Raw genomic sequence first — 19,248 nt, 5'->3', positions numbered from 1 at the left:
CAGCTGATCAGTAAGTTGAAGAAATGCCATGACTGCTTATCAAAGTTGTCTAGAGATTTCCTGGGTTTCAGGGACAAACACTGTAGGGTACATCTAGGCTCTACTAGCTCTTCTAGGTTCAGCTTTCTCATCTAAAATGCGGTCCAAGTTCAAAATGGTCACTGTGAGAAAAGGTAAAAAGTACCAATACAAATCAAGCCATGGTCTCCTGGGACAACTTTATCATTCCATCTCCAAAAACAGAGCAACAAATGTAATCCTAGATATTGCCTTCCACTGAGGGTAACCAGAGAGTCCCTCTGCCCTTAACACAAGGTCACTGCACTGCTGATGAGCTGAATATACAAGGCTAAAGTAACACAATCACTCCTACAGTACAGCATCCAGCTGCTAAATGCACTTCCGCCGGGCCAAAGTGAAATCATTTCGACAAGAGTGTGTCAGAGCAGTCCACAGTTCCTCTTTGAGACTCAAGGTGCTGACACTACATAGCCCTGAGCAGAGAGAGAGAGAGAGAGACAGAGAGGCAGAGACAGAGAGTTCTCGCTCGGTCAGCAACCCTCGCAGCCTGCAGAGGATCAGAGCAGAGGAGAGCAGTAATTTCAGTGCTGCTCTTCAGACAGGAGAGTCCTTCCCCCAAGGCAGTCACAAAAACAGCTTGACAGCTGCTGTACACACAAAGGACCTGACGGTCCTCAATTAACCTTGATGTGAAGCTACTGCCTTGTCAATTCACTCTAAAACAAGATCAACGGCGCCATTCAACAGCAACATCATTTTGTTTACTTTATCTTCCTGTTATTCTATCTCGGCCCTGTCCCAGTGCAGCTAGCCTTTGCTCCGCCGACCCGAAAATTGTGTAAGCCTCTCAACCTCAGGACAGCTCCCATCACGGGCAATTTACCGACTGGGATTACATCAAACACTGCTCTTTGATTTTCATCAATATGGGAAACAACTGTGTTCCAGGTGTATAAAAAAATAAATGAATAAAAAATCACCGTCTCATCAAGTGATTAATGTCTGAACTGTCTTGCTGTGGTGCAGGACCCCTACCACTCAGCTGTATTTGGCTGTGATGTATCATTGATGCAGATCGATGGTGAGTGCCTCGATCGCGAGGATCTCTGCCCCATTGTCATTGACCTCTAGCTCCTGTGGCGTTCCTGGGAGACCCCCTGCCAGTGGAAAACACTCCGAGCATGCTGATGACGGGTACAAAAGCATCCGAGCCTTTGAGAGTGCGCCTCTAATGTGCTTTCTTTGTGATACTGGCTACAAAAAAAACCTCTAAAAGCAAAGCAAAAATAATAACAAAACATTACACAAAAGCTCTCAACATACGCCGTGTAGAGGAGTAATTACAGCACATTTACTGGATTATGCCCTGGATTATACACAGCCAGAAGACGCTTTGAATGCAGAGGAACGCTGATGCTTGATTGACACTTTATGCATCTGCGAGGGTCGTAAGTGTCCCAAGCAGCTGAAAAATGAAGCCAACGCAGAATTGCCAAAAACTGCAGTTACTTAAATGGCCACTTGGAAGCTGGTTCCAAAGGCATGTCAGTCTCCTCTCCCCATACAGTGCCCTAGGGATGATGACTTTGTGTGGGCCAGCACAGAAACTTATGTCACCCTGGTTCCATCATTAAAAAACCTTTGGGATTTTTGCATTGCATTTAAGAACATTGCAGAAAAATAAGCTCCATAGCTAACAAATGTTTATAATATGTACACATTTTGTTAAGCAAGATAATCTTCACACATGAACACCACTTTTAGGATTTTTTAAGCCTAAATGTCATCGGCAGAAGTAAAAAGCTATTGTTAAGCTTAAAAGAACAACTCTCGTCGGCGTCGGCATTGCTACAAGGATGTGAAGCCATGTTCTGCATGAATCGATGTGATGACGTTCTGTAGTCTCATTTAGCTACTTGTAACCACCTATTCAAGACACAATGAGAGCTTCAAAGTTCTTGAGTGGGGTATTTACTGATGTATTTTATGTTGTAGAACAAATCGTCAAAGTCTCTTGAGCTTGTGTTAATCCAAGACCTTTTCACACTTCCAACCTAAAACCCCATTGACTTTGAAAAGAGGGAAGCGGAGGTGATGAAATGCTAACTCATTTCCGGGTTTGGGAGCTCATTACTGGGGTTCTCTAAAGACCCCATGGTAAAATGGCCAACAGAAAAAAACATGTTTAAACCCTGATAAAAACAAAACAGTTTTGGTCCCTCAGTTAATTTCAAGTGTAACAGAAGTTGACTTTTATACAATTCACTCAGTTACATTTTAAGGCTTAAAGTTACATATAATTTAGGGTGGTACTGCTTTGAGTGACATGATGTCTCTGAGGTGTCACCGCAGTCTATTAGTCAGATCCACCCCTCGCTGCTCAACAGCTCCAACCTTTCATCCATATATGCTCTCCTTTTAGCTCCAAAAATCTAAGATGGCGACAGCCAAAATACCAAATTTGAGGATTCAAAATGGAATTCTACAAAGCCATGAGTGATGTCATTGTGGCCACATCCATTATTTTATTTCTATTTTATTTTATTGTTACTTATGAATATGATTGAAAATTAGACAGCACAACAGTAATTTGCACTGTATGGAACCCATCAAGCTCTTTCAAGCAGCAAGTGAACTAGGAAGAAACACTAAATAAATAAATATAAAGATGGGCTAGTCATACAGATTGTGAACTTGCTATCTAACTGGAGCAATTGAATATACAGTGAGTGCAGAATTATTAGGCAAATGAGTATTTTGACCACATCATCCTCTTTATGCATGTTGTCTTACTCCAAGCTGTATTGGCTGGAAAGCCCACTACCAATTAAGCATATCAGGTGATGTGCATCTCTGTAATGAGAAGGGGTGTGGTCTAATGACATCAACACCCTATATCAGGTGTGCATAATTATTAGGCAACTTCCTTTCCTTTGGCAAAATGGGTCAGAAGAGGGACTTGACAGGCTCCGAAAAGTCAAAAATAGTGAGATATCTTGCAGAGGGATGCAGCACTCTTAAAATTGCCAAGCTTCTGAAGCGTGATCATCGAACAATCAAGCGTTTCATTCAAAATAGTCAACAGGATCGCAAGTAGCGTGTGGAAAAACCAAGGCGCAAAATAACTGCCCATGAACTGAGAAAAGTCAAGCGTGCAGCTGCCAAGATGCCACTTGCCACCAGTTTTGCCATATTTCAGAGCTGCAACATCACTGGAGTGCCCAAAAGCACAAGGTGTGCAATACTCAGAGACATGGCCAAGGTAAGAAAGGCTGAAAAATGACCACCACTGAACAAGACACACAAGCTGAAACGTCAAGACTGGGCCAAGAAATATCTCAAGACTGATTTTTCTAAGGTTTTATGGACTGATGAAATGAGAGTGAGTCTTGATGGGCCAGATGGATGGGCCCGTGGCTGGATCGGTAAAGGGCAGAGAGCTCCAGTCCGACTCAGACGCCAGCAAGGTGGAGGTGGGGTACTGGTATGGGCTGGTATCATCAAAGATGAGCTTGTGGGGCCTTTTCGGGTTGAGGATGGAGTCAAGCTCAACTCCCAGTCCTACTGCCAGTTTCTGGAAGACACCTTCTTCAAGCAGTGGTACAGGAAGAAGTCCGCATCCATGATTTTCATGCAGGACAATGCTCCATCACACACATCCAAGTACTCCACAGCGTGGCTGGCAAGAAAGGGTCTAAAAGAAGAAAAACTAATGACATGGCCTCCTTGTTCACCTGATCTGAACCCCATAGAGAACCTGTGGTCCCTCATCAAATGTGAGATTTACAAGGAGGGAAAACAGTACACCTCTCTGAACAGTGTCTGGGAGGCTGTGGTTGCTGCTGCACGCAATGTTGATCGTGAACAGATCAAAACACTGACAGAATCCATGGATGGCAGGCTTTTGAGTGTCCTTGCAAAGAAAGGTGGCTATATTGGTCACTGATTTGTTTTTGAATGTCAGAAATGTATATTTGTGAATGTTGAGCTGTTATATTGGTTTCCCTGGTGAAAATAAATAATTGAAATGGGTATATATTTGTTTTTTGTTAAGTTGCCTAATAATTATGCACAGTAATAATCACCTGCACACACAAATATCCTCCTAAAATAGCTAAAACTAAAAAAGCCCCACTCCAACTTCCAAAAATATTCAGCTTTGATATTAATGAGTCTTTTGGGTTCATTAAGAACATGGTTGTTGTTCAATAATAAAATTAATCCTCAAAAATACAACTTGCCTAATAATTCTGCACTCCCTGTATGTGCATGAGTCTAACTGCATGCTTTATCAAAGTATAGCATTTTAATGTGGTAAATATTCCATCTGTTGTCTTTGGAACATGGTTGCTAAGAAGGGTGACCATACTGATTTATACTTATCTACTGAGCCGATATTCATATCAATTATTTTCTCAAGTTTTGCTATTTTCAACTGTGCATCAATCCATTTTTTAAATGTATACAATCTATAGAGTGTCCAAAGGATTTCTATATGGAGAGTCATGCTGTAGATGTGAGTTTTTGTTACACTGCCCTCTACAGTTTTAGAGAATTTTGGTGTGCCTCAAAGAAAAACCCACACAAAGAACAAAAGATACAAATGTTTCTTTGTCAGGAATCCATGTCTGCTCATGTCTGTGATGGTCAATGCAGAAAACAGAAGTAAGGCTTTAGTTTCAATTCTCTTATGAGTGTACCTTCAAATACACTTCTCAACGAACAGGCAATTAGATGCTTTGTGTTCCCACAATAAAGGGCTGGTTACACTGAGGTGACACGAGCAGACATTTACAGAACAAAGACTACCAGGTGATACACTGCATTCTATGGATTGTGCGACCATTAAAGCCGAAAGAAGCAGTGTGCACTGTAAGAACAGAGAGGGAAATATTGACTTTTACAGAATAATGTGCATCAGCTCCTCATGTACTCCGATGCGATGCAAAATGGATTCTTAATTGTATTCACTCCAAACTACATGCAAAGAAACGTGTCTGAGGCAAAGAGCGTTAGTTAAAACACTCTCCCCTGTTCAGAGGAGGCTGAACATCACATGATCTCCAGCACAGGTATCACATGATCGTTAGTACTGGTAATCAGTTTGCCTCAGGCAGAGTGTGGGTCATGTCCCTGATCATTACAGTGCTCCTCTGTAACACTGAAACAGAGACAAGACAAAATGAAGTAGTGCAAACATTTTCTCTACAACAACGGAATGTTATTAAAGTAATAAAAGCAATTTGCACAAGAAGAAACTATCAAAAAATTCAGCAAAAAATACTCAAGCTTTTGTCATGCACGGCTTAATTACAATTCAACAAAATAGCGCGCCCACAAATGATAAGAGATTAGGTGAAAGAATAATAATTAAATTAACCACATGCGAAAAAAATGTTCATACATTCACTAAAATTCACCTAGAAAAGCAGCAAGGCAGCCAAAGGTAAGTAGACAGCTATTTACTTAAGCTGACAGCTGGTGCTCAGGGAACCCTCAGATCACACCTCCTCTTTTCTTATATGCCGCTAACCCAATTTAGGACCATGTAATGTGTGCATGACTGGGAAGTCAAAGCTGTCATCTGCTACTTTAAACTGGCATCTCATTTGACCCGCTGATGAGAGTGCCAACGGCTGTACCACTGCCTTTGACCTGAAGCACACCACGCTGGCATCTACTGACCTACTTCTTGAGAGTGCTTACACATCACTTGCAAAGCCTCGTCGGGTCAGACCACATGTACAGTAAATATTCACAAAGTACTGTATCAGCCACCACTGCAAGCTTTGTGAGCATCGTGTTCAATGTAGTACCTGTTCATATGCTGTTTATTTTTTTACATTAATTATAATAAATGATGTCATGTCCTAGAGTGCATACATAATCAACTGATCTGATCAAAATGGAAATAGGAGACAATAATGACTTCTTTCTTCCTTTGATCAAAAACACATACTAAAATTATCATTTTGCAGATGTGTGCCTCTGCAAAACAGACAGGCTGCAGTTACAGTTAGCAGCAAAGTCTGTCCACACTCATATGTAGCCATGACAATGCTTAAAATATGGATGCTGCTACAGAGAAACTACAATTTATAAAAAATTGATTTTTCACACACATCTTCATCCTGGCAGCACAAAAGATTTATACAATCAGCGCAGTTTCAAGGTGAACACTCAAGATTATTGTCACCAATTCAGTGTTTGACCAGTTAGTTTTTCCCCTTGTTTCTGAGATATACTGAATAATGGCTAGAAAACTGTCCTGATTACGTCACAGTGAAGGTGACCTTTTGGATTTAAAATGTCATCACTTTATCATTTTATTCCACTAGGCATTGTGTGAAATTTTGCGACAATTATCGTATGAAATCCTGAGTTATGGCCAAAAACATGTTTTGTGAGGTCACAGTGACCTTTGCCTTTTACCATCCAAATTTTAATGAGTTCAACATTGAGTCCAAGTGGATGTTTGTGCCAAGTTTGAGCAAGATCTTGCATTTATGAGAATGAGATGGACACATGAAGTCACACAAGTCCCTGTGACCTTGACCTTTTCTAATCAAAATAAAATTAATTCAATGTTGAGTCAAAGTGGGAGTTTCGACCAAATTTGAAGAAATTCTGTCAAGGTGCTCTTGAGATATTGCGTTAACAAGAATGAGAGGGATAAGGTCACAATGACCTTGACCTTTGACCAGCAAGTTCAAATGAGTTCAACATTGAGTCCAAGTGGATTTTTGTGCCAAGTTTAAGTAAATTCCCTCAAGGCCTTCCTGAGATCTTGCATTCATGAGAATGAGATGGACATGCCAGTCACAGTGACCTTGACCTTTGATCATCAAAATCTAATCAGGTCAATGTTGAGTCTAAGTAGGAGTCTATGCCAAATGTCGCAAAATTCTGTCAAGGTGTTCTTGTGACATTGCGTTAACAATAGTGAGACAGATAAGGTCACAATGACCTTGACCTTGGACCACCAAATTCAAATCAGTTCACTGTTGAGTTCAAATGGATGTTTGTGCCAGATTTAAAGAAAGTCATTTAACGAGAAATTGTGTTCACAAGAAAGGGGACTGATGCCTAAGCGGACAATCCAAAAACATAATGCTCTCTGCCATGGCCGTCACAGAGGCATACAAATTAATTCATATTATTGTAGATATTACTGACACTTCTGCAAGTTAAAAATAGTACAATGCCGTATTACATTAAACTGCTTCACATAACAGGATCAACAATTGAGTAACCTGTGGATGTGCCAGTACTGGAAGACACTGATATGATGGCCAACAATTATTAATCAAGCATACAGCCAATTTAATCTGACGTGGGATTAACCTAATTTCAAATCTGAAAGCACACTGGAAATGTGGTCAAGTGTTTGCGAATGAAAAAATGTCCCATCTGCATTATAGCACTCACATATTGACTCCCTGCCACAGTCATCTGTTGGAGGAAAAATACAGGAAATTGTGAATTCATATTGATGTCTTAGTAGATGGGGAGAATGGCAGCCAGTTTATACATCTACCTCTTGTTCTACAGAAACAGATCTGGAGGCCAGCCAGGCCCTAAAGAGGCTACGATCACAGAGAGACAGCAGCGAGACAAAATACATAGAAGAGATCTTTTTCACTAGTAAACACCAAACACAAAGGCTGGGTCACAGCGACAGCATGGGGTGTGTTTTAGTTTCCACCTCCTACACACTCATGCATTAAATATGGTTCAACAATCACACTCTCCAATGACTCTCAAAACTTCCCACCCCCCCAGCTGAACATTTCCTGGGGAATTCCAACCAGGAATGTATTCTTGATGACGGACCAACTGCAACAGCTGAGAGGAAAATCACTTTCTAATGAACAGAACGGAAACAGTTGAGGCTTTGTCTTTAACAATTGCTTGTTCTCAACACATTGTGGATCAAAATACTTACTAGGGAATGCATGACCTTGTTATGGTTATTTATGGAACAGTTTAAGGATTGCGTGTTTCTCCTTGGGTTGCACAATTTGGAAGAAAACTGTCTAAAAGCACTTCATGAGAGCATGCTTTGCGTTTAAAGACCATGTCTGGGACTTGTGATTCCCTTTAAATTAGGCCCAGAGTTGAAAGAGTGAACTAAAGTTGTTGTAGCAGAGATACCCTTAATAGCTTCCCATAATACGGAATCACTGTGGTAATGGCCTCTTCAATAGCTGGCAATGAGTGGGAAAAAGGCACCGTTTAAATAGTGCTTGGTTTTAATTACCACTGCAAAGCAAAATTGCAGTGTGTAATATTTCAAAAGCTTAGGCAGAAGGAAATGTTGACGTTATCTACAAGTTTGTGCTACTTTGTCTGTGTCAAGTTTAAAACTTTTCTGATTTTCTGCTGGCGCAAGCTTACAAACATTGATTTTATAACCTTTGGGTCTTGTGAATAGTATCTAGTGTTTTGTTTGATGGAACAGTAAGCTTTTATCAGTCGCCGCTGGCAGATGCATGCTGCATGTGAGCTTGTGACATTGGTGGTGCTGTGATCTAATTATATCTGTGCACTGTGGTGAGAAGGTGTGCAGAGCTCAATGTAGATGCTCAGATTGTGAAGGTCTATGCTTCTCTATTAAACATGGGCAAGCAAAGGGCTCATATTATTGACCAACAGGTGAATGTACCACCACTGAGATTTACATAGCTTCAGTATTTCCACAAAATGAGACATCTGAATGGCTGTAACATTCAGATGTCTGCAAACACTGCAAACAGTGTGTGCATCTATAGACACAAAAACAAACATTATATGCACACACAACAAGCAAATTTGTTATGGCTGGTATAAAAATAAATACATTAATCCTATAGACAATCCAGCTCATTCCATTATAAGGGAAGGTATTTGCGACTCATAAAGCCTTTCCAGCAGTATGTAATCTGGAGATTATTCGCTGTTGGCACATTTTGCCTATCTGCTAGTCAACAAATATTTTCAACAGCCACGACAAGGGATCAACATGTGATCCTATCACCCTCTTTAAAAATATGTTGACTTACAGATAAAAATATAGATAAAATATAACGAAAAATCCCCAATATTTGTATGTTATCATCTTTATCTTTTATAGATCATTGATAAGGTACTGAGGACATAAAGTTGAACATGTAAGCATCAATATTAATTGTCAATATTTCTGATAACAGAAACATGTCATGGCTTTTTTTTAAAGGGTAAAGGTATTCACTGAAACCTCTATTCCATCACACATGAAGAATACTTCAGCACCAAAGCATCATCAGTGATGCTTGACACCATCAACTGTCAGCATCCAATCTATTCAGTTTTAAAACTCAGTATGTACAGTGTATTCTTTGCAGATCATGTCAAACTACAATGCAGCAATCTAGCAATACTTAAGACACAGAGATCCCTTGTGGACAGTATACAAATTCATTGAGCAACATGCTAACAATGATGCTGCTACTGAGGGGCCATACCAATCCCCACAGCAGTGATACTCAACTTACAACCTGTGATAGGGTGCCAGATGGCCTGCTGACTATTCATTAATTAACAATGAAAATAAACTAATTCAAACTGAAACTAATTCTTATTGTACTATGGATGTAAATAAGATGCCAAAGTGCATAAAAAAGCACCTACACAGAGCATGGACCCTAACAGAGGACCGGGCTAAGCTTTGAATGTCTTTAAATCCTAAAACGCCCCTGCATACAGTTGACCTATGTGTGGCTGCTGTGATTGGATTTGCCTCTTAACAGAGGCCAGGTTTCCATTACAGATTTGCGCAAAACTTAGGTGATATTTTCGAATGACTGCGTTTCCATTGAGTGAAGTTATGTGACTTCTCCTCTGGTAATAACATTCCAAGAAGCATGGCGATGGATGTTCAAAACATTAGCAGGTTTATTTCTATTGCAGCCACTGCACTAGTCGTCATGACTTCCAATCCAAGGCATCGTAGGCGTGTTACGGGAAAGATAGTGGAAAGGCAAGCCCCTAATGTGAGGGAGCAGCCACATATGAGGGATTTTTTGGAGTTATAGTCTACAATATCACAGAGGAATTGTGGATTCAAAACTTCCAGATGATCCACTCAACTTTGGAAGAGTTATGTGATGCAATAACAGCTCTTGTAGTGCCTCCTGCATCATGAGGGAGTCAGTTCCTACTGACAAGCACATAGCCATAGCATCATGTGACCCATAGAAGCCAAAAATGATTTCCATTGCAGTTTTGAAAAACATGGCTTTTCTGAAATGCCTGAAATACCACCTCATGCTGGCATAAAAACTTTTTTGCGAAAAATGGGATATTTTTTCTAAGCTGACGCATTTCCATTAGGTGTATTTTAAAGAAAACAGTCCACTCATTTATTATGTAGACTGATAAATATTAGTATTTTATTTATTTATTTTTTTCTTTTTCCAAAAGTGACCCTGGACAAAGCAAATTTAGCAACCCTGCAATACAGTGTAGTAGGCGGATGCTTCTATCCGACACTAAGTTGTGCCTTACAGTACCACCAGGGTGCATATATTTAGTATGGCTCCTCGCCCAGCGCCCTCCTTGCTGCCCCACTGTATAAAGCCATCCAGAATCACAGCTGTATGCATCATGCTGATACAGCTTGACTCTTCCAGTTACATCACACAGGCAAAACATGTCACTCCTCAATATCGGTTTGAAACGCCCCTCACGGCATGAGTATCCTTGAATTGACCCTTAATAATCCAAGATGCCTTTTATACAGAATGCTCAGCTGCTCTATACTGTAGAAGGGTGGGGTGAATTTCTTTTTAACAGTTGGTCACAACAGCCAAAAGCCTCTTCTGTAAATGTCGAAAGAGGCTGACGTGTAGCTAATGTGGTTTGGCATAGCAAGTCAGCCCAACACTCATGCATTTGTTCCACAAACTGATGTACTGTATGTTAAACTAACCATGACAAGATAAATAGACTGTGTAGCCCACAGTCAGTGTACCTGCATGAAACAACCAGCTCATAAAATATCTCGACACAAGTGCAGCACATACACATCTGTATGAGGCGGCAGGGCGGCCTAAGGAGTCGTGTCCTTCAATCAGGGGAGGCACATCCTCCCTGCTGGAGAAAGTGTATCTAGGTGAGCATGCACTCTGACCTCTGCAAGCAGGCAAGTCAAAATAAGGAATTTTCCAACAGCTATCCATGAAATAGCAGATTTTTATCTCTGAGGCAAAGGATTAGTGGGTTTAGCAGTCTTAACAAACTTGACCAAACTGACCATTATAGAGTGGCCAGCCTGTTCTGCCCACATTTCTGTCAGCCTACTGTAAATCATCAGTGGTAACATCCCTGCATGCGCACTACAGCCTCACATAGCTTTGATGTTGAGCCGATCCAGATAACATTCAGGTCAAGTCCAAGTTACTGTACAGCACATTTCTTTGCAGAGCAGCAAGGATGCTGGGCATGGGCAGCAATAGTTGTCCATTTCGTCCGACTTCTAAGCACCAAATTCGGCGAGCTTAAACATGAAACATGCAGCGACAAACGCTAAACAAGTAGGTCAATGAAATATATTACCTCTTATCTGTCAATGTCACAAGCAGTCAGTCACACGTTAGGCGAAGATTTTTTTTGACAAGCTTATAAAAACGCACCACATGAAGCAAATCGACCGGTGTTAAATCCAAAGAAGAGCAAGGAGATGGTGAACACATCACACTAATCATGTGGAAAAGGGTCGTCTTAATATGAAATGTTTTCAGCGCTTCTGCTGAGCCAACATCGAGCGGTCCGCCTGCCTGTAGTGAGCCCGTTTTGGGAGGAACAGCACCTTGAAGACCAGCGCCAGGGTTTAAAAAACACAAGGGAAAATTTTAAAAAATGAGGCGAAATCCTACCTTGATGTCTGTCACTCGTTAATGCATGCGACCTGGCTTGGATGTAGGCTAAGCGATACACACACACCGCAAGCGGGTCAGCTCAGCCTGCCTGCCTCCTCCACGGCATCAAGCCCCTCCTCGTTTATCGTACAGTGGAGAGAGATGGGGAAAAAAAGAAAAACGACCGCATATCTCTGCGCCGAAAAAAAGGGAAGCGGCGTCACAGTCACCCACGGTTTGTGATCATCATAAATGTTGCCAGATCGGGATAGATTTAAAGGCTCGAGATGATACGGATGAGCAGTCCTGCGAGATTAAAGAGACCATGCAATGCTCGCACGGTTGAAGATGAAATAACTGAATGACTGAGTTCTCTCTCTTATTTTGAAAATGCTTTGAATTTGTGCAGTGAAGTACACCTGCTGAAAGGGTGTCAGCACACCAGCCATCAGTGCAGGACAGCCCATAGTGCTGTGCTTTATTCCACTTTGACACAAGATCAATGCCACATGGAAGGTGATGCTACCTGTCTACTGCAAAAAAATAACGTGTCTATCATGCAATCCAGAAAAAAAACATATAACCTGTAAAGATTTTTTTTAGAGAATGGTAATTATCGAAGATTTTTTGCCAGCAGAATGATTACTTCATGTCTCATGTACTCCAATTCAATCGCTTTGGTTGGATTTACAGTTTTGCTAATTTTTGTGATAATTAGGGAGCATTTAATGTGTCAACTCACGTCTAACATCTCCCTCTGGTTTTGTCACCTCAGTGGGTGTATTGTCGTTTTTAAATCTGAGCATATACTGCCCCCTAGTGGAGATATTCATGCACCCATGCAAAGAAAGCTCAAACATTTGGAAATTTAAATCTACACAATGATAAACATTCTTTTTACACATATATTGATACTTCAAATGATAAATGCTAGTCTGTTTCCCTGGTCTGCTTGGATATATTTTGCTTGCATACTTCCCATCTTTTGAATCTAAGAAAATGCTGAGTTACTTCCTTAACCCTTTGAAACCTGAGCAAATTGGCTATTTATTATTTTAAAACATCTCAAGAAGGGAACAAGCAACTTAAGAGGAAATGACTGAACATTAGCTAGAAAGTATTTCATTTTTATTAAAAAAGAGTACAAAACAAACAAGGAAATTACCTGAAAAAAGTGTTTATAAAAACATAACATTTCTGTTACATAATTTTAAATGTGTAACTATGATTATTATAGTTTGCCCTTAGCTTTTTTCCTTTTTTCTCCCATTCTTCCATGGCTTTTTTAAAAAATGTATTATTTTCTATTATCTATTTGTGGAACATTTCTTAACAAGATGCACACTGCCTTTTTTCTGTTTTTGTTTCTTTTGCCTTTTTTTGTTTGTTTTTTTAAAGAAAAGGAAACAACTTTTTTTTCAGGGTTCAGAGGTATAAATACATCAGAAAAGCATCTAAAAGCAGCACAAGTAAGCATGTTGTGTTAAATTAAAGTAACACTGCATTCTGCATTTATGATGTTGATGCTTGCAGGTAGAGTAACACACACAAAGAGCAGGCTCACACACAGACACGTAGTAGGCATGCATGTCTGTGCATGTGTATATTATGATCGACTTCAGTTCAGATAATATTTTCAAATAAATGAAGTTGATTCATTTTAGCATCTCTGTAACTGACTGCAAATTTATTATATGCCTACACTTGGTTTGAGAGGTACACAATGTTTGAGAGGTTCACTTGAATCACTGATACGACTTGAACATTTTGGAAAAACATTTCCAAGAAGTTCCCCATTTAGGACACTTTACTGGTATTTTGTTTGCACTGACATCACTCTCTCCTTTGGTGCCTGGTAACACACGGTAACTACGTTACTCCACTTGAACTTTGGTCAGGACAGAGCCAAGCGTTTTGACATGATCCCTCCATGTTCCCTTACCTTTTTTCAGTGCAGAGCCAATGAAGGTCGAGGGACCAAAGTTAAGGGACTGTCCTTGTTGCATCTGACATCTGTTAAAATATGAAAACAGGCACATTTGTTTGATTTTTTGTTTTGTTTAACATGATATACAGTAAGTGTCATGTAATCTGTTCCAGTGAAGACCCACCACAAATACAGCTTTCTGTTTGTGTGCCACCACAAGGGGGTAGCACAGACATGACAACGTTCCAATAAAGGTTGAACTTCTAAGGAACAATGTTCAATGTGGCTGTATATAAATCACTGTTCTCAGTGTCCTTTTGAACACAGATGTTGACTTTTCAGACACCTTATCTCTGATAAAGAGACATTATGATCTGCCCTGCCAGCACTGCAGCTCTTCGGTAATGGTGAAGTGTTGGTTGATGACTAAATACATTCTATTTTCACTTTATACACATTCATGTAAAAAAACTAAAACATTATTGACCTCCACAAGACTTCATTTTAAATTTCAACTCTAAGACCCAAATATATCATGCTGAATTAATGGGACATTGTATGGAGAGATGCAAATTCTGTCAAGAACGTGCTAACTGAATTGATGACAAAGTAATGCGGATGTGTGCAGCATCTTAATATTTTTTTTTAATAATGGGTGTGATATTGCATCAATTAAGTGGTTCAACTGATGCCCCATGCCACATTTATATTAATACCAAAACGACTTCAGTCAGGGTTGAAGTTGTAATTGAACTTTGTGGAGGTCTTTAAAATAAATAAACTATTAGGAGTGTAGATAGATAGATAGAAAGATAGCTAGCTAGCTAGCTAGATAGATACATAGATACATAAATGTAGTAAAACTTCAAATTGTCAAATTACACCTAAATATGAAGAGTTGGTTACATTAATGACAGATAATGCATCAGTTCAGTTAATGATAACCAACCTGCATAACTGCAGATAATCATATTTGCTTTTCTGGAATTAGTTTTTTTCTGTGTTATGCTGTGCAGAAACATGCTGCGTTTTGGATGTAACTCTCATGTTTAACTAATAATATCAATATTTCTTTTTCAATGAATTACAACTGTAATATATAGATAGAAGGAGTGGGTTTTTGTTTGTTTTGCTTTGGCTGTGCCACAGGGACATATTTGAGTTCCAGGCGTGATTTAGTTAATGGGTCAACTGATGAGTCCTGTTAATGTTATGAACTTAAATAACAAAAATAAAGAAATAGATAAAAACTGTGCAATAGTAGCATTTCAGTCTGTTCATTCTTGGCTATATTTAATCATTCTTGAAGTACCGAAACATTTAACATTGCGCATTAGCATGTTGTGTTAGCATAGGTATATACTGACATACTCTGCAACAGTGGAGCGACACCCACACACCATCCTCCTCTTGTAAAATTTGTTCTCCATTGCTCCTCTAGTTGACTTTTCACCACAGTGTAACCATAGACTGTTAAAAAGTGTCACTGACTCACAAGCCTGTTTGCTTGTTGTGCTAATCCGTGCTAACCCATGCAAACTGCGCTAACCTCAGTTGACTTGCTAACACCTCCTCTACAGCTAAAAGTGTGTGGGCTGGACTTCTGAATTTTGATGCTTTTTTTTGTAATTGCACTTTCCTTGTCTTCTATAAAGTTGACGGCATTAACTTGATGGACAATAAAAAATAAATAAATAAATAAATAAATAAATAAATGGGGCACTTCAAGCCATGCTCTGTACAGGATAAGGGGTCTATAAGGGGTCTATATAAGGGGTTAAGAGGGCTTTTTTTTTGTTCAAAAGTCATTTTCTTTCTCTGAAGCCAAATAAACTCATTTTAGAATGATGTTATGAATACACCCTGTTAATGATTTTATTTGACAAATATTTCACCTTAAAGTTAATCTGTTCATCTTTTGTTCCTTTAGAAGATTAAACTATTGACCTTTTTTAATGCTGATATGCAAATTTGTTATGGTTTAATATTCATAAATGGTTGTAATTGAAAACAGACAATATACCATCATTTATACAATGATATGGGCCTCGTGTATTGTATGGACAACCTGTATGCAAACATTTCAGATGCTGTTAATCTTGTGATTGTTTTGGGTTGCCTAAATATCATATTCATACTTGTAAGTAGAAAGGATGTTGGCCTTCTCCCTCTTTTACTGTATTTATATATACCATATTAATAAAGGCCTGTAGTATAATTAAATAGTAAGGCTAAAAACCTGTACATATCTAAATGTAGGCTTTGTTCTTCTGTGACCCTTATTTTCTTATTTGATTCTCTTTTATTCTTTTGTTGCCTTTTCATGAAAAAAACTTTTCACTCTTAGCTGACTGTGATTTCTGCATGCAACTGTGTGCACTTGACCATGACTGCTGTGCAGTGATGGAATATACAAACCACAGCAGCCCTAAAAATTTGTGATTAAAATAATGGTTGCTGGTAATCGGTGACCCCCACAGATGTATGATTGTACTGCTTTTTATAGGAGTTCAGCTCACTCAAACCCTTACTTCAGTCCAAAGTTATTAACCCTTGAAACCTGAGCAAATATGCTTAATTTCTTTCAAAATCATGGAAAGAAGGTAAGGAATAACTCAACAACAAATTATCCCAAAATGTGCAATTCTTTTGAAAAATTCTTTTGTAGTAAAATAAAAATAAATGGCCTGGAAAAGTGCTTTAAAATTGAAGTAATTTCAAGTTGTTATTATTATTGTAATCATAGTTTTCTTGACATTATCTCCTATTTTTTTTTTATGATTTTCTAATAATTCTCTTTCTCTTTCCCTCTCTGTTTTTTTATTTTTATTTTTTAGAAAAAATTTCATTTTCTTATAACCTCTTGCTAATTTCTCACAATTTGCAGGATACTTCTTGCCAAGGTGCTCATGCCCTTTTTTCCCATGTCTTCTAAAGAAATCACCCAATTTATGCATGTTTTAAAGATTATAATGCTTGTGAAAGGTGTCTGAACGCAGCACAAGAAAACTGACGTCTATCCAGGTTTCAAAGGGTTAACCATTTTTTTTTTAAGTGAAACACCTTTAGGCAGAGGCCTGGTTGCCCTGTATAGCTCTCCTAAACACCATACAGTACAGCTAGGCCAGCTTTATCCCTTGACCATTTACCTCTGAGAAAGTAATTCCACTCCAAATGTCCCAAATGTGTTCAGAATTATTATCTTATCAGATCACCTTGTTTATGTTCACAGAACAAGGTCATACACACCATCTAATTTAAATGAATGGAAAACAAACACGTGAATAAAAGGCCTGCCATTTGCTTAAAATCAGTTTTCCACTCTGGAGGTAGTACGCTTATCTCAACACAGAACAGCGGGGGCATTGGGCTCTGTTGTGGTTTGAATATTTCCATGGGAACGAGTGGCCAAGGAGAGAGGGCGGATCCTGTTGGAGCGGCACAGGGGGCGTGTGTAACATTGGCTGGTTTCCTGCTTCATTTAAACTGTCTTTGTCTCTCAAACAGCCACAGATGTGCTGGTCCTGACAAGAAACAACCTCAATCTGCTGTCAAGAGAGCCCTTTTTTTCACAACAAGCCTGAACTTTTAGCTGGAGCTTTCAGTCCATCCAGGATTGTGGATTATCCATCATTTCAGAATATAAGGTAAGAAAATTTTCCTGCAAAGTTTATTATTTTAGATATTATGACACATTTTTTGTTTGATTTTAGAACACAATTCACAAGCATATCTTTTTGATTTTACAGTGTCCTAATTCCAACCAGAGGACCCATGTGGGTGGTGGAGAAGATCCGTGTGTCAGTGGAGAGATCTAACCTGCCTGTCCCCTCAGCAGAACTCAGCTTTAAAATTGGTGACATCATGTTCAGAGACAAAGGCTACAAACCCAAAAGGATTTCCCTCTGTCCGAATGTCATCACACCTGACAACATCCCAGAGTTCTGCATCCCCCCAACAATCCCATCCCTGCAGGAGATGAAGAGCATGGAGCAGAGCCGAGCTGCTCGCGTTATCAAGGCGTCTCCCTGCGAGAGGCCTGACATAGAAGTGACACATTACGAGCCCATCAGCCCGCACATTATCCAGGTGGAGAGTGTGGATGAGAGTCCATATGACGGCTGCAGTGATGAGGAGACCACTAATGCCGATCCTCAGAGCCAGGCCGCTTTGTCCCTTCCACACATGGCCAAAGCTCAGACCTGCTATGGTTTTTGCACCTTACTGGAGAGCCCCCACACCAGGAGGAAGGAGTCGCTCTTCCACGCTGATCCTGGCTCCTCTCCCCTGCTGCTGCCCCGGAGTCGATCCAGCGTGTGCTCCAAAGTCTCCCCCTCCACCTCGCCCTCCTCCTCTCCGTCCTCATTCAGCCTGAACACACTGACCTCCAGGCTTTCCCAGAGAGGATACACCCTGAACTGGCAGGCCACTCTGGACAGCGATACCACTTCCTCCACTGAGTCCTCTCCCTTCAGCTCGCCACTGCTGACCAGGTGCCCTGCCAAATCTTCCCTCTTCAAAGCACTGAGCCATGAACTGCTGTTGTCAAGGAACATGAGGAAGGCAATGGTGTCCAGGAACAATTCCCTATCCACAGATGAAGGCAGCTCCACAGACAACAGCCCCAATGTCATGAGGAGGGCATCAGATGCGTTAGCTGAAGGCGTGCCAAACAGCTATAGCCTGGCACCACCCAACATCTTCCCCACAGACTTGACCTTGCACAGAGAGCGGGTAATGAAGGAAAGAATGGCCCCCATAGGGAAAGATGGCAGCCTGAGACTCTCAGCAGAGTACTGCCCGGATAACCAAAGACTCCGAGTTCGCCTCATCAGCGCCGAGGGCCTCTATCCGCTCTCTGTAGACCCCAAGATTATCAACTGCAGCGTCAGCCTCTCTCTGGTGCCCGGAAAAGTCCAGAAGCAACGCAGCACGGTCATCAGAAAGAGCCGCAATCCCATCTTCAATGAGGATTTCTTCTTTGATAGCATCTCAGAGGAGGACCTCAGCCAGCGGTCGCTGCGCTTTAAAGTGGTGAACAAAATGTCCACCCTGAAAAGAGACTATCTCCTGGGCGACTGTGACTTGCCTCTTTCTAGCATAGTGACATTGTAAAGTACTTCCAAAAGTCTTAATTTATGTATGGGATTATTTATTAGCATTTTTGTATTGTAAAATGAGATTTTCTAATGATAAAATGATGGAAAAACATTGAAGTTGTTTGTCTTTAATACATTTCAAAATAACAATATCCTCACAAGTGTCTTCGTAATATTACTAATTGTGCCTGTGCAGAAACAGTTCACACAGTTTTCTCCAAATTGATTTTCTGAATTCAAACAAAATGCACCACAGAAAAAAAGCCTCACCTCATAACTGCTCATAAACAAACACAAAAATGTTAATATAATGATTTACAGACTG

At 40.1% G+C, this 19,248-nt stretch overlaps 2 protein-coding genes across 4 annotated transcripts in view; one reads left to right on the top strand and one right to left on the bottom strand.

The window, feature by feature from the left end:
* tln2b (talin 2b) overlaps window positions 1-12,067 on the bottom strand; it is a 148,467-nt gene extending 136,400 nt beyond the window's left edge. For 2 of the 3 annotated variants that reach the window (XM_088080576.1, XM_088080579.1), the window contains exon 1: window positions 11,916-12,067. The gene's annotated coding sequence lies outside the window, so the exon portion shown is untranslated. Of the gene's footprint in view, window positions 1-11,595; window positions 11,787-11,915 lie in introns of those variants that run through there. The other variant, XM_088080578.1, reaches the window with a different exon arrangement.
* Window positions 12,068-17,264: 5,197 nt separating this feature from the next.
* Window positions 17,265-19,029, top strand: c2cd4a (C2 calcium dependent domain containing 4A). The gene is made up of 2 exons (XM_042496762.2): window positions 17,265-17,471; window positions 17,574-19,029. The coding sequence occupies exon 2, from the start codon at window positions 17,599-17,601 to the stop codon at window positions 18,937-18,939; it is 1,341 nt and encodes a 446-aa protein (XP_042352696.2). The 5' UTR covers window positions 17,265-17,471; window positions 17,574-17,598; the 3' UTR covers window positions 18,940-19,029.
* The last annotated feature ends 219 nt before the right edge of the window (window positions 19,030-19,248 follow it).

Source organism: Plectropomus leopardus, chromosome 7 (genome assembly GCF_026936395.1).
Source record: "Plectropomus leopardus strain MGB_pleo_1.0 chromosome 7, ASM2693639v1, whole genome shotgun sequence".
In the NCBI taxonomy this organism is placed as follows: domain Eukaryota; kingdom Metazoa; phylum Chordata; class Actinopteri; order Perciformes; family Serranidae; genus Plectropomus; species Plectropomus leopardus.
Note: the sequence above shows the minus strand (reverse complement) of the source record. Positions and strands in the feature narration are given on the sequence as shown.